We start from the raw sequence: 26075 nt of genomic DNA, 5'->3' as shown, positions 1-26075 counted from the left end.
CCCAGAGTCTCTCTCTCTCTCTCTCTCTCTCTCTCTCTCCCCCAGTCTCTCTCTCTCTCTCTCCCCAAGTCTCTCTCTCTCTCTCCCCAAGTCTCTCTCTCTCTCCCCCAGTCTCTCCCTCCCCCCCAGTCTCTCCCTCCCTGTCCCCTCCCCAGTCCCCCCTCCCTATCGCGAGCTGTACCTAGCTCTGACGGGATCACCAGTTTCCTCTTCTCCCCTTCACACATCCTGGCAAAAAAAGACAAGAGTGTCAGGTTCACAGGTCAGAGAGACAGGCCCCCGAACCCACCTCACCTCCCCACCACTCCCAGACCCCCGCGACTCTCCCCTGCCCCCCAAAGGAACAACTCTCGTTCTTGGGGGGAGGGTTTTACAGGTTCCATGGGCAGCGGCCCGCCCTCCGGCACCTCACACACACAGGAGCCCAGACAGCAGGCGTCGGCCCTGCTATTCGACTATGGGGTGCATCGCGCCTTCGAACAGGACCCCACTCCCCAGACAGAGCCAGAGACTGCACGACCCAGAGACAGGCAGGGAGTCCGCCCGGTGCACGCAGCCAACCCCCCCCCCCCCCGCGAGAACAGCCCACGACTCCCCAGTCCTGTATCCCGCAGATTTCACTCACCCCAGCAGACCCTGGTCCCAGCCTTTGATGACCTGCCCGGTCCCCAGCGTGAAGGTGAAGGGCTGCCCCCGAGGGATGCTGCTGTCAAACTCGGTCCCGTCCTCCAGCTTCCCCTGGGGAGAGGGGAGACACAGCGAGGGGTCAACCCGAGAGAAGCACGCTCGCTCACACAACAACAACGTGCATTTACACAGCGTCTTTAACGTCCTAAAACGTCCCAGGGCGCTTCACAGGAGCGTGAATCAGACCCCGAGCCACAGAAGGAGATATTAGGACAGGCGGCCAAAAGCTGGGTCAGAGAGGTCGGTTTTAAGGAGCGTCTCTAAAGGAGGAGAGAGAGGCGGAGAGGTTTAGGGAGGGAATTCCAGAGCTCGGGGCCCAGGCGGCTGAAGGCACGGCCGCCAATGGTGGAGCGATGGAAATCGGGGGATGCACAAGAGGCCAGAATTGGAGGAGCGCGGAGATCTCGGGGGGTTGTAGGGGCTGGAGGAGGTTACAGAGATAGGAAGGGTTGTAGAGGCTGGAGGAGGTTACAGAGATAGGGAGGGTTGTAGGGGCTGGAGGAGGTTACAGAGATAGGGAGGGTTGTAGGGCTGGAGGTGGTTACAGAGATAGGGAGGGGTGTAGGGGCTGGAGGAGGTTACAGAGATAGGGAGGGTTGTAGGGGCTGGAGGAGGTTACAGAGGTAGGGAGGGGTGGAAGGGCTGGAGGAGGTTACAGAGATAGTGAGGGTTGTAGGGGCTGGAGGAGGTTACAGAGATAGGGAGGGTTGTAGGGGCTGGAGGAGGTTACAGAGATAGGGAGGGTTGTAGGGGCTGGAGGAGGTTACAGAGATAGGGAGGGTTTGTAGGGGCTGGAGGAGGTTACAGAGATAGGGAGGGTTGTAGGGCTGGAGGAGGTTACAGAGATAGGGAGGGTTGTAGGGCTGGAGGAGGTTACAGAGATAAGGAGGGTTGTAGGGGCTGGAGGAGGTTACAGAGATAGGGAGGGTTGTAGGGCTGGAGGAGGTTACAGACATAGGGAGGGTTGTAGGGGCTGGAGGAGGTTACAGAGATAGGGAGGGTTGGAGGGGCTGGAGGAGGTTACAGAGATAGGGAGGGTTGTAGGGCTGGAGGAGGTTACAGAGATAGGGAGGGGGGCGAGGAGGCCGTGGAGGGATTTGAACACCAGGATGAGAATTTTAAAATCGAGGCGTTGCCGGACCGGGAGCCAGTGTAGGTCAGCGAGCACAGGGGGTGATGGGTGAACGGGACTGGGTGCGAGTTAGGACACGGGGCAGTGAGCACGGGGTGATGGGTGAATGGGACTCGGGTGTGAGTTAGGACACGGGGCAGTGAGCACAGGGGGTGATGGGTGAACGGGACTGGGTGTGAGTTAGGACACGGGGCAGTGAGCACAGGGGGTGATGGGTGAACGGGACTGGGTGTGAGTTAGGACACGGGGCAGTGAGCACAGGGGGTGATGGGTGAACGGGACTGGGTGTGAGTTAGGACACGGGGCAGTGAGCACAGGGGGGTGATGGGTGAACGGGACTGGGTGCGAGTTAGGACACGGGGCAGTGAGCACAGGGGGTGATGGGTGAACGGGACTGGGTGTGAGTTAGGACACGGGGCAGTGAGCACAGGGGGTGATGGGTGAACGGGACTGGGTGTGAGTTAGGACACGGGGCAGTGAGCACAGGGGGTGATGGGTGAACGGGACTGGGTGTGAGTTAGGACACGGGGCAGTGAGCAGGCCAGGGGGTGATGGGTGAACGGGACTGGGTGCGAGTTAGGACACGGGGCAGTGAGCACAGGGGGTGATGGGTGAACGGGACTGGGTGCGAGTTAGGACACGGGGCAGTGAGCACAGGGGGTGATGGGTGAACGGGACTGGGTGTGAGTTAGGACACGGGGCAGTGAGCACAGGGGGTGATGGGTGAACGGGACTGGGTGTGAGTTAGGACATGGGGCAGTGAGCACAGGGGGGTGATGGGTGAACGGGACTGGGTGTGAGTTAGGACACGGGGCAGTGAGCACGGGGGGTGATGGGTGAAGGGACTGGGTGGGAGTTAGGACACGGGGCAGTGAGCACAGGGGGTGATGGGTGAACGGGACTGGGTGCGAGTAAGGACACGGGGCAGTGAGCACAGGGGGTGATGGGTGAATGGGACTGGGTGCGAGTTAGGACACGGGGCAGTGAGCACAGGGGTGATGGGTGAACGGGACTGGGTGTGAGTTAGGACACGGGTCAGTGAGCACAGGGGTGAGGGGTGAACGGGACTGGGTGCGAGTTAGGACACGGGGCAGTGAGCACAGGGGGTGATGGGTGAACGGGACTGGGTGCGAGTTAGGACACGGGGCAGTGAGCACAGGGGGTGATGGGTGAACGGGACTGGGGTGTGAGTTAGGACACGGGGCAGTGAGCACGGGGTGATGGGTGAACGGGACTGGGTGTGAGTTAGGACACGGGGCAGTGAGCACAGGGGGTGATGGGTGAACGGGACTGGGTGTGAGTTAGGACACGGGGCAGTGAGCACAAGGGGTGATGGGTGAACGGGACTGGGTGTGAGTTAGGACACGGGGCAGTGAGCACAGGGGGTGATGGGTGAACGGGACTGGGTGTGAGTTAGGACACGGGGCAGTGAGCACAGGGGGTGATGGGTGAACGGGACTGGGTGTGAGTTAGGACACGGGGCAGTGTGCACAGGGGGTGATGGGTGAACGGGACTGGGTGTGAGTTAGGACACGGGGCAGTGAGCACAGGGGGTGATGGTGTGAACGGGACTGGGTGTGAGTTAGGACACGGGGCAGTGAGCACAGGAGGTGATGGGTGAACGGGACTGGGTGTGAGTTAGGACACGGGGCAGTGAGCACGGGGGGTGATAGGTGAACGGGACTTGGTGTGAGTTAGGACACGGGGCAGTGAGCACAGGGGGTGATGGGTGAACGGGACTGGGTGTGAGTTAGGACACGGGGCAGTGAGCACAGGGGGTGATGGGTGAACGGGACTGGGTGTGAGTTAGGACACGGGGCACTGAGCACAGGGGGTGATGTGTGAACGGGACTGGGTGTGAGTTAGGACACGGGGCAGTGAGCACGGGGTGATGGGTGAACGGGACTGGGTGTGAGTGAGGACACGGGGCACTGAGCACAGGGGGTGATGGGTGAACGGGACTGGGTGTGAGTTAGGACACGGGGCAGTAAGCACAGGGGGCGATGGGTGAACGGGACTGGGTGAGAGTTAGGACACGGGGCAGTGAGCACAGGGGGTGATGGGTGAACGGGGACTGGGTGTGAGTTAGGACACGGGTCAGTGAGCACAGGGGGTGATGGGTGAACGGGACTGGGTGTGAGTTAGGACACGGGGCAGTGAGCATGGGGGGTGATGGGTGAAGGAACTGGGTGGGAGTTAGGACACGGGGCAGTGAGCACAGGGGGTGATGGGTGAACGGGACTGGGTGCGAGTTAGGACACGGGGCAGTGAGCACGGGGTGATGGGGTGAACGGGACTGGGTGTGAGTTAGGACAGGGGGCAGTGAGCACAGGGGGTGATGGGTGAACGGGACTGGGTGTGAGTTAGGACACGGGGCAGTGAGCACAGGGGGTGATGGGTGAACGGGACTGGGTGTGAGTTAGGACACGGGGCAGTGAGCACAGGGGGTGATGGGTGAACGGGACTGGGTGTGAGTGAGGACACGGGGCAGTGAGCACAGGGGGTGATGGGTGAACGGGACTGGGTGTGAGTTAGGACACGGGGCAGTAAGCACAGGGGGCGATGGGTGAACGGGACTGGGTGAGAATTAGGACACGGGGCAGTGAGCACAGGGGGTGATGGGTGAACGGGACTGGGTGTGAGTTAGGACACGGGGCAGTGAGCACAGGGGGTGATGGGTGAACGGGACTGGGTGTGAGTTAGGACACGGGGCAGTGAGCACGGGGGGTGATGGGTGAAGGAACTGGGTGGGAGTTAGGACACGGGGCAGTGAGCACAGGGGGTGATGGGTGAACGGGACTGGGTGCGAGTTAGGACACGGGGCAGTGAGCACAGGGGGTGATGGGTGAACGGGACTGGGTGTGAGTTAGGACAGGGGGCAGTGAGCACGGGGGGTGATGGGTGAAGGGACTGGGTGGGAGTTAGGACACGGGGCAGTGAGCGCAGGGGGTGATGGGTGAACGGGACTGGGTGGGAGTTAGGACACGGGGCAGTGAGCACAGGGGGCGATGGGTGAACGGGACTGGGTGCGAGTAAGGACACGGGGCAGTGAGCACAGGGGGTGATGGGTGACCGGGACTGGGTGAGAGTTAGGACACGGGGCAGTGAGCACAGGGGGTGATGGGTGAACGGGACTGGGTGCGAGTAAGGACACGGGGCAGTGAGCACAGGGGGTGATGGGTGAACGGGACTGGGTGCGAGTTAGGACACGGGGCAGTGTGCACAGGGGTGATGGGTGAACGGGACTGGGTGTGAGTTAGGACACGGGGCAGTGAGCACAGGGGGTGATGGGTGAACGGGACTGGGTGTGAGTTAGGACACGGGGCAGTGAGCACGGGGGGTGATAGGTGAACGGGACTTGGTGTGAGTTAGGACACGGGGCAGTGAGCACAGGGGGTGATGGGTGAACGGGACTGGGTGTGAGTTAGGACACGGGGCAGTGAGCACAGGGGGTGATGGGTGAACGGGACTGGGTGTGAGTTAGGACACGGGGCAGTGAGCACAGGGGGTGATGTGTGAACGGGACTGGGTGTGAGTTAGGACACGGGGCAGTGAGCACGGGGTGATGGGTGAACGGGACTGGGTGTGAGTTAGGACACGGGGCAGTGAGCACAGGGGGTGATGGGTGAACAGGACTGGGTGTGAGTTAGGACACGGGGCAGTGAGCACAGGGGGTGATGGGTGAACGGGACTTGGTGCGAGTTAGGACACGGGGCAGTGAGCACAGGGGGTGATGGGTGAACGGGACTGGGTGTGAGTTAGGACACGGGGCAGTAAGCACAGGGGGCGATGGGTGAACGGGACTGGGTGAGAGTTAGGACACGGGGCAGTGAGCACAGGGGGTGATGGGTGAACGGGACTGGGTGTGAGTTAGGACACGGGTCAGTGAGCACAGGGGGTGATGGGTGAACGGGACTGGGTGTGAGTTAGGACACGGGGCAGTGAGCACGGGGGGTGATGGGTGAAGGAACTGGGTGGGAGTTAGGACACGGGGCAGTGAGCACAGGGGGTGATGGGTGAACGGGACTGGGTGCGAGTTAGGACACGGGGCAGTGAGCACGGGGTGATGGGTGAACGGGACTGGGTGTGAGTTAGGACAGGGGGCAGTGAGCACAGGGGGTGATGGATGAACGGGACTGGGTGTGAGTTAGGACACGGGGCAGTGAGCACAGGGGGTGATGGGTGAACGGGACTGGGTGTGAGTTAGGACACGGGGCAGTGAGCACAGGGGGTGATGGGTGAACGGGACTGGGTGTGAGTTAGGACACGGGGCAGTGAGCACAGGGGGTGATGGGTGAACGGGACTGGGTGTGAGTTAGGACACGGGGCAGTGAGCACAGGGGGTGATGGGTGAACGGGACTGGGTGTGAGTTAGGACCCGGGGCAGTGAGCACAGGGGGTGATGGGTGAACGGGACTGGGTGTGAGTGAGGACACGGGGCAGTGAGCACAGGGGGTGATGGGTGAACGGGACTGGGTGTGAGTTAGGACACGGGGCAGTAAGCACAGGGGGCGATGGGTGAACGGGACTGGGTGAGAGTTAGGACACGGGGCAGTGAGCACAGGGGGCGATGGGTGAACGGGACTGGGTGTGAGTTAGGACACGGGGCAGTGAGCACAGGGGGTGATGGGTGAACGGGACTGGGTGTGAGTTAGGACACGGGGCAGTGAGCACGGGGGGTGATGGGTGAAGGAACTGGGTGGGAGTTAGGACACGGGGCAGTGAGCACAGGGGGTGATGGGTGAACGGGACTGGGTGCGAGTTAGGACACGGGGCAGTGAGCACGGGGGGTGATGGGTGAACGGGACTGGGTGTGAGTTAGGACAGGGGGCAGTGAGCACAGGGGGTGATGGGTGAACGGGACTGGGTGCGAGTTAGGACACGGGGCAGTGAGCACGGGGGGTGATGGGTGAAGGGACTGGGTGGGAGTTAGGACACGGGGCAGTGAGCGCAGGGGGTGATGGGTGAACGGGACTGGGTGCGAGTTAGGACACGGGGCAGTGAGCACAGGGGGTGATGGGTGAACGGGACTGGGTGTGAGTTAGGACACGGGGCAGTGAGCACAGGGGGTGATGGGTGAACGGGACTGGGTGTGAGTTAGGACACGGGTCAGTGAGCACAGGGGGTGAGGGGTGAACGGGACTGGGTGCGAGTTAGGACACGGGGCAGTGAGCACAGGGGGTGATGGGTGAACGGGACTGGGTGCGAGTTAGGACACGGGGCAGTGAGCACAGGGGGTGATGGGTGAACGGGACTGGGTGCGAGTTAGGACACGGGGCAGTGAGCACAGGGGGTGATGGGTGAACGGGACTGGGTGCGAGTTAGGACACGGGGCAGTGAGCACAGGGGGTGATGGGTGAACGGGACTGGGTGTGAGTTAGGACACGGGGCAGTGAGCACAGGGGGTGATGGGTGAACGGGACTGGGTGCGAGTTAGGACACGGGGCAGTGAGCACAGGGGGTGATGGGTGAACGGGACTGGGTGCGAGTTAGGACACGGGGCAGTGAGCACAGGGGGTGATGGGTGAACGGGACTGGGTGCGAGTTTGGACACGGGGCAGTGAGCACAGGAGGTGATGGGTGAACGGGACTGGGTGTGAGTTAGGACACGGGGCAGTGAGCACAGGGGGTGATGGGTGAACGGGACTGGGTGCGAGTTAGGACACGGGGCAGTGAGCACAGGGGGCGATGGGTGAACAGGACTGGGTGTGAGTTAGGACACGGGGCAGTGAGCACAGGGGGTGATGGGTGAACGGGACTGGGTGCGATTTAGGACACGGGGCAGTGAGCACATGGGGTGATGGGTGAACGGGACTGGGTGCGAGTTAGGACACGGGGCAGTGAGCACAGGGGGCGATGGGTGAACGGGACTGGGTGCGATTTAGGACACGGGGCAGTGAGCACATGGGGTGATGGGTGAACGGGACTGGGTGTGAGTTAGGACACGGGGCAGTGAGCACAGGGGGTGATGGGTGAACGGGACTGGGTGTGTGTTCGGACACTGGGCAGTGAGCACAGGGGGTGATGGGTGAACGGGACTGGGTGCGAGTTAGGACACGGGGCAGTGAGCACAGGGGGTGATGGGTGAACGGGACTGGGTGTGAGTTAGGACACGGGGCAGTGAGCACAGGGGGTGATGGGTGAACGGGACTGGGTGCGAGTTAGGACACGGGGCAGTGAGCACAGGGGGTGATGGGTGAACGGGACTGGGTGCGAGTTAGGACACGGGGCAGTGAGCACAGGGGGTGATGGGTGAGCGGGACTGGGTGCGAGTTAGGACACGGGGCAGTGAGCATAGGGGGTGATGGGTGAACGGGACTGGGTGCGAGTTAGGACACGGGGCAGTGAGCACAGGGGGTGATGGATGAACGGGACTGGGTGCGAGTTAGGACACGGGGCAGTGAGCACAGGCGGTGATGGTGTGAACGGGACTGGGTGTGAGTTAGGACACGGGGCAGTGAGCACAGGGGGTGATGGTGTGAACGGGACTGGGTGCGAGTTAGGACATGTGGCAGTGAGCACAGGGGGTGATGGGTGAACCCGACTGGGTGTGAGTTAGGACACGGGGCAGTGAGCACAGGGGGTGATGGGTGAACGGGACTGGGTGTGAGTTAGGACACGGGGCAGTGAGCACAGGGGGTGATGGGTGAACGGGACTGGGTGCGAGTTAGGACACGGGGCAGTGAGCACAGGGGGTGATGGGTGAACGGGACTGGGTGCGAGTTAGGACACGGGGCAGTGAGCACAGGGGGTGATGGGTGAACGGGACTGGGTGCGAGTTAGGACACGGGGCAGTGAGCACATGGGGTGATGGGTGAACGGGACTGGGTGCGAGTTAGGACACGGGGCAGTGAGCACATGGGGTGATGGGTGAACGGGACTGGGTGCGAGTTAGGACACGGGGCAGTGAGCACAGGGGATGATGGGTGAACGGGACTGGGTGCGAGTTAGGACACGGGGCAGTGAGCACAGGGGGTGATGGGTGAACGGGACTGGGTGCGAGTTAGGACACGGGGCAGTGAGCACAGGGGGTGATGGGTGAGCGGGACTGGGTGCGAGTTAGGACACGGGGCAGTGAGCACAGGGGGTGATGGGTGAACGGGACTGGGTGCGAGTTAGGACACGGGGCAGTGAGCACAGGGGGTGATGGATGAACGGGACTGGGTGCGAGTTAGGACACGGGGCAGTGAGCACAGGCGGTGATGGGTGAACGGGACTGGGTGTGAGTTAGGACACGGGGCAGTGAGCACAGGGGGTGATGGGTGAACGGGACTGGGTGCGAGTTAGGACATGTGGCAGTGAGCACAGGGGGTGATGGGTGAACCCGACTGGGTGTGAGTTAGGACACGGGGCAGTGAGCACAGGGGGTGATGGGTGAACGGGACTGGGTGTGAGTTAGGACACGGGGCAGTGAGCACAGGGGGTGATGGGTGAACGGGACTGGGTGTGAGTTAGGACACGGGGCAGTGAGCACAGGGGGTGATGGGTGAACGGGACTGGGTGTGAGTTAGGACACGGGGCAGTGAGCACAGGGGGTGATGGGTGAACGGGACTGGGTGCGAGTTAGGACACGGGGCAGTGAGCACAGGGGGTGATGGGTGAACGGGACTGGGTGCGAGTTAGGACACGGGGCAGTGAGCACAGGGGGTGATGGGTGAACGGGACTGGGTGCGAGTTAGGACACGGGGCAGTGAGCACAGGGGGTGATGGGTGAACGGGACTGGGTGCGAGTTAGGACACGGGGCAGTGAGCACAGGGGGTGATGGGTGAACGGGACTGGGTGCGAGTTAGGACACGGGGCAGTGAGCACAGGGGGTGATGGGTGAACGGGACTGGGTGCGAGTTAGGACACGGGGCAGTGAGCACAGGGGGTGATGGGTGATCGGGACTGGGTGCGAGTTAGGACACGGGGCAGTGAGCACAGGGGGTGATGGGTGAACGGGACTGGGTGCGAGTTAGGACACGGGGCAGTGAGCACAGGGGGTGATGGGTGAACGGGACTGGGTGCGAGTTAGGACACGGGGCAGTGAGCACAGGGGGTGATGGGTGAACGGGACTGGGTGCAAGTTAGGACACGGGGCAGTGAGCACAGGGGGTGATGGGTGAACGGGACTGGGTGCGAGTTAGGACACGGGGCAGTGAGCACGGGGTGATGGGTGAACGGGACTGGGTGCGAGTTAGGACACGGGGCAGTGAGCACAGGGGGTGATGGGTGAACGGGACTGGGTGCGAGTTAGGACACGGGGCAGTGAGCACAGGGGGTGATGGGTGAACGGGACTGGGTGTGAGTTCGGACACGGGGCAGTGAGCACAGGGGGTGATGGGTGAACGGGACTGGGTGCGAGTTAGGACACGGGGCAGAGGCAGAGTTTGGAATGAGCTGGAGTTTACGGAGGGCGGGAGGCCGGGCCAGGAGAGCGTTGGAATTGTCATGTCTAGAGGTAACAGAGGCAGGGATGAGGGTTTCACTGAGGCAGGCGCGGAGACGGGCGATGTTACGGAGACGGAAGCAGGCGGTCGTGGTGATGGAGCGGAGATAGGGTCGGACGCTTAGCTCGGGATCAGATAGGACGGCGAGGGCTGCGAACGCAGGCACTCTCTCACACAGCGACCAGGTGCCCTGCCACTCACCGTGTAGTGCATATGAAGTGTGTCGCTCTTGCGGGATTTGATCGGGCAGTTGTCCACTCGCTTCTTGATGCCGATCTGCAGCTTTTTCTTGCCCTCATTCCCATAGCAACTGGAGCAGAGCGTGCTCAGCAGCACGGCCAGGAACGCCAGGGTCAGGTCTACCTTCATTTCTCCCGTACTCTGCAAAGCAAATCGTCCCGGGTCAGACACTCCCCAACCATCCCGGGAGACCAGAGAAAACCCAGAGATAAGACAGACTCCCATTTCTCCTGCGCCTTTCACCACCTCAGGACGTCCCAAAGCACTGTGGTTGACACGGCCCTCGACCGTGTGCGTTCTATCTGCCGCACTTCTGCCCTCACCCCTGCCCCTCCCTCCCAGAACCACGATAGGGTTCCCCTTGTCCTCACCTTTCACCCCACCAGCCTCCACATTCAACGGATCATCCTCCGCCATTTCCGCCACCTCCAACGTGATCCCACCACCAAACACATCTTCCCCTCACCTCCCCTTTCAGCATTCCGTAGGGACCGCTCCCTCCGCGACACCCTAGTCCACTCCTCTACCACCCCCAGCACCCCTTCCCCTTCGCCCGGCACCTTCCCGTGCAAGCGCAGGAGATGCAACACCTGCCCTTTTACCTCCCCCCTTCCCACCGTCCAGGGCCCCAAACACCCCTTCCAGGTGAAACAGCGATTTACTTGTACTTCTTGTAATCTAGTATACTGTATTCGCTGCTCATGATGTGGTCTCCTCTACATTGGGGAGACCAAACGCAGATTGGGCGACCGCTTTGCGGAACACCTCCGTTCAGTCCGTAAGGGTGACCCCGAGCTTCCGGTCGCCTGTCACTTCAATTCTCCGCTCCGCTCCCACTCTGATCTCTCCGTCCTCGGCCTCTTGCATTGTCCCAATGAAGCTCAACGTAAGCTCGAGGAACAGCACCTCATCTTTCGATTAGGCACTTTACAGCCTTCTGGACTCAATATCGAGTTCAACAATTTCAGATCATAACCTCGGCCCCCATTATATTTTTGTTTATATTTTTTATCCACACTTTTGGTTTGTGCCTTTTCCTCTCTCTCCCACATGGCAGCTCTCTCACTCTGCCAGCGCATTTCACACTTCATCTCGAGCCATCTTTTGTCTCTTTACCTGTCCTATTACCATCTCGTCTCGCCTTGAATACCTCCTTCATGTCTCTTCACTTCCCCTTTGTTCTTTCATCCCCTCCCCCATGTACAGCCCCCAAACTGGCCTTTTAATCGGTTTCATTTCCTGACTTTTCTCTCAGTTCTGTAGAAGGGTTTCGACCCGAAACGTTGACTCTATTTCTCTCTCCACGGATGTTGCCTGGCCTGCTGAGTTACAAAGAAACATAGAAGATAGGAGCAGGAGGAGGCCATTCGGCCCCTCGAGCCTGCTCCGCCATTTAATGTGATCATGGCTGATCATCCAAATTCAGTACCCTGTCCCTGCCTTCTCCCCATATCCCTTGATCCCTTTAGCCTCAAGAAATATATCCAACTCCTTCTTGAATATATTTAATGAATTGGCCTCCACTGCCTTCTGTGATAGAGAATTCCACAGGTTCACCACTCTCTGGGTGAAGAAATTCCTCATCTCTGTCCTAAATGGCTTACCCCTTATCCTTAGACTGTGACCCCTGGTTCTGGACTCCCCCGTCATCGGAACATCCTTCCTGCATCTAGTCTGTCTAGTCCTGTTAGAATTTTATAAGTTTCAATGAGATCCCCTCTCATTCTTCTAAACTCCAGCGAGTACAAGCCCAATTGACCCAATCTCTCCTCATACGTCATTCCTGCCATCCCAGGTATCAGTCTGGTGAATCTTTGCTGCACTCCCTCCATGGCAAGAACATCCTTCCTCAGATAAGGCGACCAAAACTGCACACAATACTCAAGGTGTGGTCTCACCAAGGCCCTGTACAACTGCAGCAAGACATCCTTGTTCCTGTACTCGAATCCTCTCGCTATGAAGGCCAACATACCATTTGCCTTCTTAACTGCCTGCTTGCACCTGCATGCTTACCTTCAGCGACTGGTGCACAAGGACGCCCAGGTCTCGTTGCACTTCCCCTTCTCCCAATCTATTGCCGTTCAGATAATAATCTGCCTTCCTGTTTTTGCCACCAAAATGGATAACCTCGCATTTATCCACATTATACTGCATCTGCCCAATCACCCAACCTGTCCAAATCATACTGGAGTTTCTCGGCATCCTCCTCACAGCACACACACCCACCCAGCTTTGTGTCGTCTGCAAACTTGGAGATATTACATCTAGTTCCCTCGTCTAGATCATTAATATATATTGTGAATAGCTGGGGTCCTAGCACCGATCCCTGCGGTACCCCACTAGTCACTGCCTGCCACTCAGAAAATGACCCGTTTATTCCAACTCTTTGCTTCCTGTCTGCCAACCAGTTCTCTATCCAAGTCAGTACCTTGCCCCCAATCCCATGTACTTTAACTTTACACGCTAATCTTTTATGCAGGACCTTATCGAAAGCCTTCTGAAAGTCCAAATACACCACATCCACTGGTTCTCCCTTATCTATTCTACCAGTTACATCCTGAAAAAATTCCAGTAGATTAGTCAAGCACAATTTACCTTTTGTAAATCCATGTTGACTTTGTCCGATCCTGTCAGTTTTCCAAGTGCTCTGCTATTACATCTTTTATAATGGACTCTAGCATTTTCCCCACTACCGATGTCAGGCTTACCGGTCTATAATTCCCCGTTTTCTCTCTACCACCTTTTTTGAATAGTGGGGTAACATTAGCTACCCTCCAATCCATGGGTACTGTTCCAGAGTCTATCGAGTTCTGGAAGATGACCAGCAATGCATCTACTATTTCTAGGGCCACTTCCTTAAGTACCCTGGGATGTAGATTATCAGATCCTGGGGATTTATCAGCCTTCAGTCCCATCAATTTCCCTAACACCATTTCCCTACAAATACTGATTTCTTTCAGTTCCACCCTTTCATCAGACCCTATGTTCCCCGGCATCTCTGGGAGGTTATTTGTGTCCTCTTTTGTGAAGACAGAACCAAAGTATGTATTTAGTTGGTCTGCCATTTCTTTGTTCCCCATTATAAATTCCCCTGATTCTGACTGCAAGGGACCTATGCTTGACTTCACCAATCTTTTTCTCTTCACATATCTATAAAAGCTTTTACAGTCAGTTTTGATGTTCCCTGCAAGCTTACTCTCATATTCTATTTTCCCTTTCTTAATTAATCCCTTTGTCCTCCTTTGTTGAATCCTAAACTGCTCCCAATCCTCAGGATTATTGCTTTTTCTAGCCAATTTATATGTTCTCTCCTTGGATCTTATGCTATCCCTAATTTCCCTTGTTAGCCACGGTTGAATCACCTTTTTTGTTTTATTTTTATGCCAAACTGGGATGAACAAATTCTGTAGCTCATCCATTCGGTCTTTGAACGTTTGCCATTGCCCATCCAGCGTTTTTCTGTTGTTATGTCCCAAAGCGCTTCACAGCCAATGAAGTACTTTTTTTGAAGTATGCTCACTGTTGTAATGTAGGAAACGCGGCAGCCAATTTGTGCACAGCAAGCTCCCACAGACAGCAATGTGATAATAACCAGATAATCTGTTTTAGTGATGCTGGTTGAGGGATAAATATTGGCCCCGGGATACCGGGGAGAACTCCCCCTGCTCTTCTTCCAATAGTGGCCGTGGGATCTTTTACATCCACCTGAGAGGGCAGACGGGGCCTCGGTTTAATGACTCATCTGAAAGACGGCACCTCTGACAGTGCGGCGCTCCCTCAGTACTGTCCCTCCGACAGTGCGGCGCTCCCTCAGTACCACCCCTCCGACAGTGCGGCGCTCCCTCTGTACCGTCCCTCCCACAGTGCGGCGCTCCCTCAGTACTGCCCCTCCGACAGTGCGGCGCTCCCTCAGTACTGACCCTCCGACAGTGCGGCGCTCTCTAAGTACTGACACCGGGGAGTGTCGGCCTGGATTGTGGGGCTCAAGTCTCTGGAGTGGGGGCTCGAACCCACAACCTTCTCACCCGGAGGCGAGAGAGCGACCTACTGAGTCACAGCTGACACCCAGGGAGCCCTGAGCAGGTTTTAATGATTGAAGACAGGTTGTTTAGTTATTACTGCAGTCGAGTGAGGAGACACACTCAGATACTGAAAAGCCAGAGGATTAATGTCACCTCCCCCAGACTCTGGATTAGAACCAGCCCCAGCGTCAAACCAAATTCAGCAACACCTGGGAGCTGAGGACCGTGCCGAAAGATGGCGAAACATTTGCACACCAGTATTGACACTCCATTTGCACACCCAGTATTGACACTCCATTTGCACACCAGTATTGACACTCCATTTGCACACCCAGTATTGACACTCCAGTATTGACACTGCCCCACTTGCGCTCACCATCATTTGCACTGAATGGTATTTGCACGCACTGTAACTTGCACAAGTGCAATCTTGCACGTTGATTGTACTAAAGCTCACTATAGGCACAGGCTGACCGCCTCGCTCTGTGAATTGCACTCACTCAGTTCACTAGTTCTCACCAGTGTGTGTACTTGGCCTCTCCCTAGGATTACCATACTGACCATTGCTGCCACACTCACTCAGAACCGTGTACCTGCAGGATTATTCACACTTTCACTATTATGCATGCTCCCTGATTTGCACACTCCCTGTGATTAGCACACTCACTGCACTCCTTCTGATTTGCACACTCACTGCACTCCCTCTGATTTGCACACTCACTGCACACCCTGTGATTAGCACACTCACTGCACTCCCTCTGATTTGCACACTCACTGCACTCCCTCTGATTTGCACACTCACTGCACACCCTGTGATTTGCACACTCACTGCACTCCCTCTGATTTGCACACTCACTCACCTCACTCCAAGTCCAGTCACTGAATCCCACTTCCGCCTCACTCTCCCGGAAGTGGATCTCCAGCGGGGTCAAAGCCGTCCACAGCGCCCTCGCCTGGACAGAAGTGGAGCAGCAGGGAGAGCAGCTCCATCTAGGGACCATGGGCAGGGGGTGCAGCTCCACCTAGGGACCATGTGCAGGGGGTGCAGCTCCATCTAGGGACCATGGGCAGGGGGTGCAGCTCCACCTAGGGACCATGGGCAGGGGGTGCAGCTCCACTTAGGGACCATGGGCAAGGGGTGCAGCTCCACCTAGGGGCCATGGGCAGGGGGTGTAGCTCCACCTAGGGACCATGGGCAGGGGGTGCAGCTCCACCTAGGGACCATGGGCAGGGCGTGCAGCTCCACTGAGGGACCATGGGCAAGGGGTGCAGCTCCACCTAGGGGCCATGGGCAGGGGGTGTAGCTCCACCTAGGGACCATGGGCAGGGGGTGCAGCTCCACCTAGGGACCATGGGCAGGGGGTGCAGCTCCACTGAGGGACCATGGGCAAGGGGTGCAGCTCCACCTAGGGGCCATGGGCAGGGGGTGTAGCTCCACCTAGGGACCATGGGCAGGGGTGCAGCTCCACCTAGGGACCATGGGCACTGGGTGCAGCTCCACCTAGGGACCATGGGCAGGGGGTGCAGCTCCACCTAGGGACCATGGGCAGGGGAGTGCAGCTCCACCTAGGGACCATGGGCAGGGGGTCCAGCTCCACCTAGGGACCATGGGCACAGGGTGCAGCTTTACCTAGGGACCATGGGCAGGGGTGCAGCTCCACCTAGGGACCATGGGCACGGGGTGCAGCTCCACCTAGGGACCATGGGCAGGGGGTGCAGCTCCACCTAGGGACCATGGGCGCAGGGTGCAGCTTTACCTAGGGACCATGGGCAGGGGTGCAGCTCCACCTAGGGACCATGGGCTCGGGGTGCAGCTCCACCTAGGGACCATGGGCAGGGGTGCAGCTCCACCTAGGGACCATGGGCACTGGGTGCAGCTCCACCTAGGGACCATGGGCAGGGGGTGCAGCTCCACCTAGGGACCATGGGCAAGGGGTGCAGCTCCACCTAGGGGCCATGGGCAGGGGGTGTAGCTCCACCTAGGGACCATGGGCAGGGGGTGCAGCTCCACCTAGGGACCATGGGCAGGGGGTGCAGCTCCACTGAGGGACCATGGGCAAGGGGTGCAGCTCCACCTAGGGGCCATGGGCAGGGGGTGTAGCTCCACCTAGGGACCATGGGCAGGGGGTGCAGCTCCACCTAGGGACCATGGGCAGGGGGTGCAGCTCCACTGAGGGACCATGGGCAAGGGGTGCAGCTCCACCTAGGGGCCATGGGCAGGGGGTGTAGCTCCACCTAGGGACCATGGGCAGGGGTGCAGCTCCACCTAGGGACCATGGGCACTGGGTGCAGCTCCACCTAGGGACCATGGGCAGGGGGTGCAGCTCCACCTAGGGACCATGGGCAGGGGAGTGCAGCTCCACCTAGGGACCATGGGCAGGGGGTCCAGCTCCACCTAGGGACCATGGGCACAGGGTGCAGCTTTACCTAGGGATCATGGGCAGGGGTGCAGCTCCACCTAGGGACCATGGGCACGGGGTGCAGCTCCACCTAGGGACCATGGGCAGGGGGTGCAGCTCCACCTAGGGACCATGGGCACAGGGTGCAGCTTTACCTAGGGACCATGGGCAGGGGTGCAGCTCCACCTAGGGACCATGGGCTCGGGGTGCAGCTCCACCTAGGGACCATGGGCAGGGGGTGCAGCTCCACCCAGGGACCATGGGCAGGATGCAGCTCTGTGGGAGTGAATGGGAAGGGGGTTGGGTCCATTGGGATTGTGTACAATGGGAGTGAACGGGAAGGGGTTTGGGTCCATTGGGATTGTGTACAATGGGAGTGAATGGGAAGGGGTTTGGGTCCATTGGGATTGTGTACAATGGGAGTGAAAGGGAAGGGGTTTGATCCATTGGGATTGTGTACAATGGGAGTGAATGGGAAGGGGTTGGGTCCATTGGGATTGTGTACAATTGGAGTGAACGGGAAGGGGTTTGGTCCATTGTGATTGTGTACAGTGGGAGTGAATGGGAAGGGGTTTGGTCCATTGGGATTGTGTACAATGGGAGTGAATGGGAAGGGGTTTGGGTCCATTGGGATTGTGTACAATGGGAGTGAATGGGAAGGGGTTTGGGTCCATTGGGATTCTATACAATGGGAGTGAATGGGAAAGGGTTGGGTCCATTGGGATTGTGTAAAATGGGAGTGAATGGGAAGGGGTTTGAGTCCATTGGGATTGTGTACAATCGGAGTGAATGGGAAGGTGTTTGATCCATTGGGATTCTGTACAATGGGAGCGAATAGGAAGGGGTTTGGGTCCATTGGGATTCTGTACAATGGGAGTGAATGGGAAGGGGTTTGGTCCATTGGGATTGTGTGCAGCAGGCGGTTAAGAAGGCAAATGGTATGTTGGCCTTCGTAGCGAGAGGATTCGCGTACAGGAGCAAGGATGTCTTGGTATAGTTGTACAGGGGCCTTGGTGAGACCGCACCTTGAGTATTGTGTGCAGTTTTGGTTGCCTTATCTGAGGAAGGATGTTCTTGCCATGGAGGGAGTGCAGCGAAGACTCACCAGACTGATACCTGGGATGGCAGGAATGACGTATGAGGAGAGATTGGGTCGATTGGGCTTATACTCACTGGAGTTTAGAAGAATGAGAGGGGATCTCATTGAAACTTATAAAATTCTAACAGGACTAGACAGACTAGATGCAGGAAGGATGTTCCTGATGGCAGGGGAGTCCAGAACCAGGGGTCACAGTCTAAGGATAAGGGGTAAGCCATTTAGGACAGAGATGAGGAGGAATTTCTTCACCCAGAGAGTGGTGAACCTGTGGAATTCTCTACCACACAAGACAGTAGAGGCCAATTCATTAAATATATTCAAGAAGGAGTTGGATATATTTCTTAAGGCTAAAGGGATCAAGGGATATGGGGAGAAGGCAGGGACAGGGTACTGAATTTGGATGATCAGCCATGATCACATTGAATGGCGGAGCAGGCTCGAGGGGCCGAATGGCCTACTCCTGCTCCTATCTTCTATGTTTCTATTGTGTACAATGGGTGAGATATTTGTATAATTAGAGTTTCCCAAAATACAAACACATTTTCTGCGCAGCCGGACATTTGTTGTAAAACCGTTTATTGTTTAGTTTGCAATGCACAGTGTGAAAACACCAAGTGCAGCTTGTCCACGAGCCGATCAGCGGGGCCGTCCTTCCACTCACTGCCAGCAGGTGGCAGCCACGCCACTCGGGGCCGGCGGGACTCCAGGACACGGCGACTGATCGACCAGGTGGGGCTGGCTGACGGATGGATGGACCGGAGGGTGGGTGGGGGCTGGGAACTAGAGTTGCCAACCCTTCCAGGAGTACCCGGGAGTCGCCAGGAATTGAAGATTAATCCCTGGGAGCAAAGACCGGGGGGGGTGGGGGTGAAATCATAGAGGACGTTCAAGATTGTGTGTATTAGTCATTTGTTTATTAGTTATAAAAATATAAGAAAGGATATCTCTTTAAAAAAAAGGCTATTTTGCCGGGTGTGATGTAACCACGAGGAACATGTCTCCAAAGTCGATCATCCAACTGCTGATCTTCCCAGGTGGTTCCAGGTAGATCCTAAATGGGCCAGGAGTTTAGACTAGCAGCTGGAGGCTGCCCCGGTGCCCAGTGCGGGGTTTTAGGCCTGGGAAGGGGTTTCTGGCAGGGGTCTGGGCCTCTCCTGCTGTGTGTGGGGCTCAGTACCACGCCAGGTGAGATCAGGCTATCTCAGCGCGAGGGCAGGGGTCTGGGCCTCTCCTGCTGTGTGGGGCTCAGTACCACGCCAGGTGAGATCAGGCTATCTCAGCGCGAGGGCAGGGGTCTGGGCCTCTCCTGCTGTGTGGGGCTCAGTACCACGCCAGGTGAGATCAGGCTATCTCAGTGCGAGGGCAGGGGTCTGGGCCTCTCCTGCTCTGTGTGGGGCTCAGTACCACGCCGGGTGAGATCAGGCTATCTCACCGCGAGGGCAGGGGTCTGGGCCTCTCCTGCTGTGTGGGGCTCAGTACCACGCTGGGTGAGATCAGGCTATCTCAGCGCGAGGGCAGGGGTCTGGGCCTCTCCTGCTGTGTGGGGCTCAGTACCACGCCAGGTGAGATCAGGCTATCTCAGCGCGAGGGCAGGGGTCTGGGCCTCTCCTGCTCTGTGTGGGGCTCAGTACCACGCCAGGTGAGATCAGGCTATCTCAGTGCGAGGGCAGGGGTCTGGGCCTCTCCTGCTCTGTGTGGGGGTCAGTACCACGCTGGGTGAGATCAGGCTATCTCAGCGCGAGGGCAGGGGTCTGGGCCTCTCCTGCTGTGTGGGGCTCAGTACCACGCCAGGTGAGATCAGGCTATCTCAGCGCGAGGGCAGGGGTCTGGGCCTCTCCTGCTGTGTGTGGGGGTCAGTACCACGCCGGGTGAGATCAGGCTATCTCAGTGCGAGGGCAGGGGTCTGGGCCTCTCCTGCTGTGTGGGGCTCAGTACCACGCCAGGTGAGATCAGGCTATCTCAGCGCGAGGGCAGGGGTCTGGGCCTCTCCTGCTCTGTGTGGGGCTCAGTACCACGCCAGGTGAGATCAGGCTATCTCAGTGCGAGGGCAGGGGTCTGGGCCTCTCCTGCTCTGTGTGGGGGTCAGTACCACGCTGGGTGAGATCAGGCTATCTCAGCGCGAGGGCAGGGGTCTGGGCCTCTCCTGCTGTGTGGGGCTCAGTACCACGCCAGGTGAGATCAGGCTATCTCAGCGCGAGGGCAGGGGTCTGGGCCTCTCCTGCTCTGTGTGGGGCTCAGTACCACGCCGGGTGAGATCAGGCTATCTCACCGCGAGGGCAGGGGTCTGGGCCTCTCCTGCTTTGTGTGGGGGTCAGTACCACGCCGGGTGAGATCAGGCTATCTCAGCGCGAGGGCAGGGGTCTGGGCCTCTCCTGCTGTGTGGGGCTCAGTACCACGCCGGGTGAGATCAGGCTATCTCAGCGCGAGGGCAGGGGTCTGGGCCTCTCCTGCTCGGAGCGTGTGGGGCTCAGCAGATTTTGGAATCAAAAACACAATTTCTAAATTTGCGGAAGACACCAAATTGGGGGGGATAGTCAATACCGAGGAGGACTGCAACAAGTTACAGGAGGACATTAATAAACTTGCGGAATGGGCATATAATTGGCAAATGAAGTTCAACACAGATAAATGTGAGGTATTACATTCTGGTAGGATGAATAGGGAGGTCACTGATCACTTGGAGGGTGCGAGTCTGGGTGGGGCAGAGGAACAAAGGGATCTCGGAGTACAAATACACAAATCACTAAAAGTTGCGACATAACAACAGAAAATGCTGGAAACACTCAGCGGGCCAGGGCAACATCCGTGGAGAGAGAAATAGAGTCAATGTTTCGGGTCGAAACCCTTCGTCAGGACTGAGAGAAAAGGCAGCAAATGAAACCGATTAAAAGGCCAGTTTGGGGGGCTGGGGGAGGGGATGAAAGTACAGCAGCGTTTTCTGTTGTTAGTTCGGATTTCCAGCATCCGCAGTATTTTGCTATCGTACTAAAAGTTGTGACGCAGGTTAACAAGGCACTCGGGTTTAATTTCTAGAGGGATAGAATTGAAAAGTAGGGAAGTTATGCTAAACCTGTATTGAACCTTGGTTAGACCACACTTGGAGTACGGCGTACAGTTCTGGTCACCATATTATAAAAAGGATATAGAGGCACTGGAGAGGGTGCATGAGAAGATTTACAAGAATGATCCCAGAAATGCGAGGGTATAGCTATCAGGAAAGGATGAACAGGCTGGGTCTCTTTTCTCTTGAATAAAGGCGGCTGAGGGGTGACCTAATAGAGGTCTTTAAAATGATGAAAGGTTTTGATAGAGTGGATACAGAGAGAATGTTTCCACTTGTGGGGAAGACCAGAACTAGAGGCCATCCATATAAGAGAGTCACCAAGAAATCCAACAGGGAATTCCGGAGAAACTTCTTTACCCAGAGAGTGGTGAGAATGTGGAACTCGCTCCCACAGGGAGTGGTTGAGGCGAATAGTATCGATGGATTTAAGGGGAGGCTGGACAAGCACATGAGGGAGAAGGGAATAGAGGGTTACGCTGATAGAGTTAGATGAGGAAAGACGGGGAGGAGGATCGAGTGGAGCATGAACGCCGGCTCGGACTGGTTGGGCCGAATGGCCTGTTTCTGTGCTGCAGATTCTGTGTAACTCTATGTAACCCAATTGGATTAATCGGGACTGTTGGTGAAACAGCCTTTTCCCCAATCTCCAATCATTGCATAACTAATAAAGTGTTCATTGAAAAAAAGTCCCAATTTTATTTAATTCCTGTGTGATGTTTCTCCCAGTTCTGTTTCCCCTCGGAGATTAATCTTCAATTCCTTTAGTCTCCAGGAGGAGTTCACAGCCCTTTGCCGAGCTGGTGATGGGAGATTAGGGAGTGCCCGTGTTCAGGGTTAGTCTGGAATGGTCCCACGCGGGTAGATGTCGCCCCGCTCGCCCGCCCGCGGGGCTCAGAGGGCGTCCTCGTCGATCTCCTCCATGCTGGGGGGCGGTGATGAAGTGCGAAGGGTAGTCGAGGCCGTGATCGCCCGCGTATCGCCGCCACCGCGCGTCGTCACTCTCGTGTGTGATGTAGCGCCGGCCAAACTTGGTCTCAAAGTCCCGCAGATCCAACCAGGTTTGATAATCCTGCGAGGGTGAGAGAGAGAGAGGGAGAGAGAGAGGGAGAGGGGAGAGGGAGAGAGAGAGAGGGAGAGGGAGAGAGAGGGGGAGAGAGAGGGGGAGAGAGAGGGAGAGAGAGAGGGAGAGGGAGAGAGGGGGGGAGAGAGGGGGAGAGAGAGGGAGAGAGAGAGAGGAGGGAGGGGGGAGAGAGGGGGAGAGAGAGAGGGAGGGAGGGGAGGGAGGAGAGAGAGAGAGAGGGAGGGAGGGGGGAGAGAGGGAGAGAGAGAGAGGGAGGGAGGGAGAGAGAGGGGGAGAGAGAGGGAGAGAGGGAGAGGGGGAGAGAGAGGGGGAGGAGAGGGAGAGAGAGAGGGGGAGAGAGAGGGAGAGAGAGAGAGGGGAGGAGGGGGGAGAGAGGGGGGGGAGAGAGAGAGGGAGAGAGAGAGAGGGAGGGAGGGGAGGGAGAGGGAGAGGGAGAGAGGGAGAGGGAGAGAGGGGGGGAGAGAGGGGGAGAGAGAGAGGAGGGAGGGGAGAGAGAGGGGGAGAGAGGGGGGGAGAGAGGGGGGGAGAGAGGGAGAGGGAGAGAGGGGGGGAGAGAGGGAGAGGGAGAGAGGGGGGGAGAGAGGGAGAGAGAGAGGGAGAGAGAGAGAGAGAGGGAGAGAGGGGGGGGAGAGAGGGAGAGGGAGAGAGGGGGGGAGAGAGGGAGAGGGAGAGAGGGGGGAGAGAGAGGGAGAGAGAGAGGGAGGGAGAGAGGGAGAGGGGGGGAGAGAGGGAGAGGGAGAGAGAGAGGGGGAGAGAGGGGGGGAGAGAGAGAGGGGAGAGGGAGAGAGGGGGAGAGAGGGGGGGGAGAGAGAGAGGGAGAGGGAGAGAGGGGGAGAGAGGGGGGAGAGAGAGGGGGAGACAGAGTCAGACAGAGGGACAGACAGAGAGCGGGAGGGGAGAGACAGATTGAGAAACACACGTTATTCACTTTTCTTTTGTTCTACAATTAGAATGTGGAATATTTTTGGTCTTTGGAGAGATTTTTTAGAATTAGTGATCACAGCCGCTCCCAGTTACTGATTCTATCCCTAATGCCGAGATGGACCCACAGCGATTGTTGTTTTTTTTAAAAGTCCAATGAAGTGTTGCTGCTGCCCTCAAACAGAGATCGTGCGGTTTAATTGTGTTGTTGATACGGGCGGTGTTGAGATGCTGAATACAACTGGACCTGCAGCCAGGTGTGACTGAGCGCCCTTGTCCACACTGTATCGCTTCCTGATCTTCACCTGAAGCAGGCTGTTTATCAGTTCAATGGCTGCAAACACAGAGAGTGAGAGAGTGAGAAATTGTATTAACTTTTGTAGACAACGGATGTGATCTTTTTTTTCCCACACTTAGACACGACAAACACGTACCACTCTTTAACCTATCATAGTAAAAGATCAAACTTAACATGAAATCCTTATATATTTCGACCTGGAATATCCAAGGTCTACGCTCTTCACTGCGAGAAGTGAAAAGTAGGACCCCAGAGTTCATAGAGGAAACTAAAGACCTAGATATTATCATTTTACAGGAAACTTGGTATAAAGGAAAAGGACACACTGGCTGTCCCCAAGGGTACACTGAGCTGGTGGTCCCCTCCAATAAATTACCAAGTGTAACCCAAGGCAGAGACTCCGGAGGGCATACTGATCTGGTTTAAAACAGAACTTAAGAATTACATCAAATTTATAAAAAAGGGCGAAAACCACATGTGGCTCAAACTTGAGAGGGAGATTATCTCAAACACCCAAGATGTTTACATTTGCGCACTTTATATCCCTCCAATCGATTCCCCGTACTTTAAAGAGGACACCTTCTCCAACATGGAGGGGGAAATTATCCAATACCAGGCCCAGGGGAACGTGTTGATCTGTGGGGACCTCAATTCAAGAACGGGCGAAGAACCAGACTTCACCAATAATCAGGGAAACAATTACATTTTCGGGAATAACCACTTTGACATCCCTTCCCTTCCATACAGGCATAACTGCGACAAGCAGTCAAATACCAACGGAAAACAGCTACTACAGCTCTGTCAAAACCTGGGTCTGTACATTGTCAATGGTAGGTTCATAGGAGACCTCCTAGGAAGATCGACCTATTGCTCACCTCTTGGCTGCAGCACAGTAGACTATGTGATTACAGATTTGGACCCATCCTCTTTCAGAGCATTCACAGTCAAACCACAAACAACACTGTCAGATCACAGTCAAATTACTATGTTCCTCAAAAAGACAGAAACAAACAACATAGAAACACAACCCAGTAAACTGTACAACACCAAAAAATCGTACAGATGGGCCAAAAACGACACGGAAAAATACCAGAAAACAATTAGCAATGCATCAACTCAAGCTCTCTTAGACACCTTTCTGGATAACATATACACTCACAATAAAGAAGGCGTAAACCGGGCAGTTAGTAAACTAAACAATATTTTTGATAATTTGGCAACAAATGCAAACTTGAAAGCTCGCAAGAACAAACCCAAAACAAAAAACTATGAAAAATGGTTTGACCGAGATTGCCATAACATGAGGAAAAAACTTAGAAAAATATCAAACCAAAAACACAGACATCCAGAAAACGAGGAACTACGCCTTACTTATTGTCAGACACTAACACAATACAGAAACACACTCAGAACCAAAAAAGAGCAATATATTAAGAATACACTCAGCTCCATGGAGGAATCCATTGATTCCAATTGTTTCTGGGAAAACTTGAATACACTACACAAAAAACAACACGACGATTTGGCCATTCAAAATGGGGACACATGGGTAAACCACTTTGAAAAATTATACCAGAAAAACACACTAAGACCAGAGCAACACCAAATATGCAAAAAACTGGAAAAGCTAGAAATGGCCATAAAAGAAAACCAAAACCCGCTGGACGCCATAATAACAGAAAAAGAACTTCTTGAAAAACTCAAGGACCTGCGACCAGGAAAAGCCTGCGGGACAGACGGCATACTAAACGAGATGATTAAACACACAGACAACAAAATGAAACTGGCTATCCTAAAACTCTTCAACTTGGTTCTGAGTGTCGGTTATTTCCCTGATATCTGGAACAAAGGACTCATAACGCCCATATACAAAAGTGGGGACAAAATCGACCCAAACAACTATCGAGGCATCTGTGTAAACAGTAACCTGGGGAAGGTATTCTGTAGCATCATAAACAAAAGACTTATAAACTTCCTTGAGGAGCACAATGTCTTGAGTAAAAGCCAAATTGGATTCCTGCCAAACTATAGAACATCCGATCATATCTTCACCCTACAGACCCTAATTGACAAACACGTTCACCATAACAAAAGCAAAATCTACGCATGCTTTGTAGATTTCCAGAAGGCTTTCGACTCCATCTGGCATGACGGTTTATTCCTGAAACTTATCGAAAGTGGGGTAGGAGGGAAAACATATGATGTAATTAAATCAATGTATACAAACAACAAATGTGCAGTTAAAATTGGAGACAAACAAACAAAATACTTCCCACAGGGGCGGGGGGTGACGCAGGGCTCGCCAATCTCACCGACACTCTTTAATATTTACATAAATGGATTGGCAAAACTACTTGAACAATCTACAGCACCCGGCCTCACCCTATATGAATCCAAGGTTAAATTCCTCCTCTATGCAGACGACCTGGTTCTGCTGTCACCAACTAAAGAGGGGCTACAGCAGAACCTGGACCTGCTGGAGTCGTACTGCCAGACTTGGGCCCTGACAATAAATCCCCAAAAAACCAAAGTCCTTGTGTTCCAGCAAAGATCCAAACATCAGGGACCCAAAATAAATTTCACAGTAGGAACAACCAAAATTGAACAAACCACTAACTACACATACTTGGGCTTAAAAATCAGTTCTACGGGAAACTTCAAACTGGCTGTGAATGAACTGAAAGAGAAAGCAAGAAGGGCTT

General features: G+C 56.1%; 1 protein-coding gene and 1 pseudogene across 2 annotated transcripts in view; both read right to left on the bottom strand.

Annotated features, from left to right (window-relative positions):
• Positions 1-128: 128 nt before the first annotated feature.
• Positions 129-15477, bottom strand: LOC147092967 (peptidyl-prolyl cis-trans isomerase FKBP2-like; the record flags this gene model as incomplete). The annotated part of the gene is made up of 4 exons (XM_085975763.1): positions 15372-15477; positions 10451-10630; positions 626-738; positions 129-228 (listed from the first exon to the last, which is right to left on the bottom strand). Coding segments are annotated over exons 2-4 (381 nt in total), but the record flags the coding sequence as incomplete, so codon positions are not given.
• Positions 15478-18969: 3492 nt separating this feature from the next.
• LOC147092966 (peptidyl-prolyl cis-trans isomerase FKBP2-like) overlaps positions 18970-26075 on the bottom strand; it is a 13468-nt pseudogene continuing 6362 nt past the window's right edge. Inside the window, exon 4 of the transcript XR_015075010.1 lies at positions 18970-19060. The product of XR_015075010.1 is annotated as a peptidyl-prolyl cis-trans isomerase FKBP2-like (transcript). The remainder of the gene's footprint in view (positions 19061-26075) is intronic.

This window comes from Somniosus microcephalus, unplaced genomic scaffold, assembly GCF_052327205.1.
Source record: "Somniosus microcephalus isolate GS21.2 unplaced genomic scaffold, FLI_Smic_1.0 unresolved_chr2, whole genome shotgun sequence".
Taxonomy (NCBI): Eukaryota; Metazoa; Chordata; class Chondrichthyes; order Squaliformes; family Somniosidae; genus Somniosus; species Somniosus microcephalus.
This window is presented reverse-complemented; position numbering and strand designations above follow the sequence as displayed.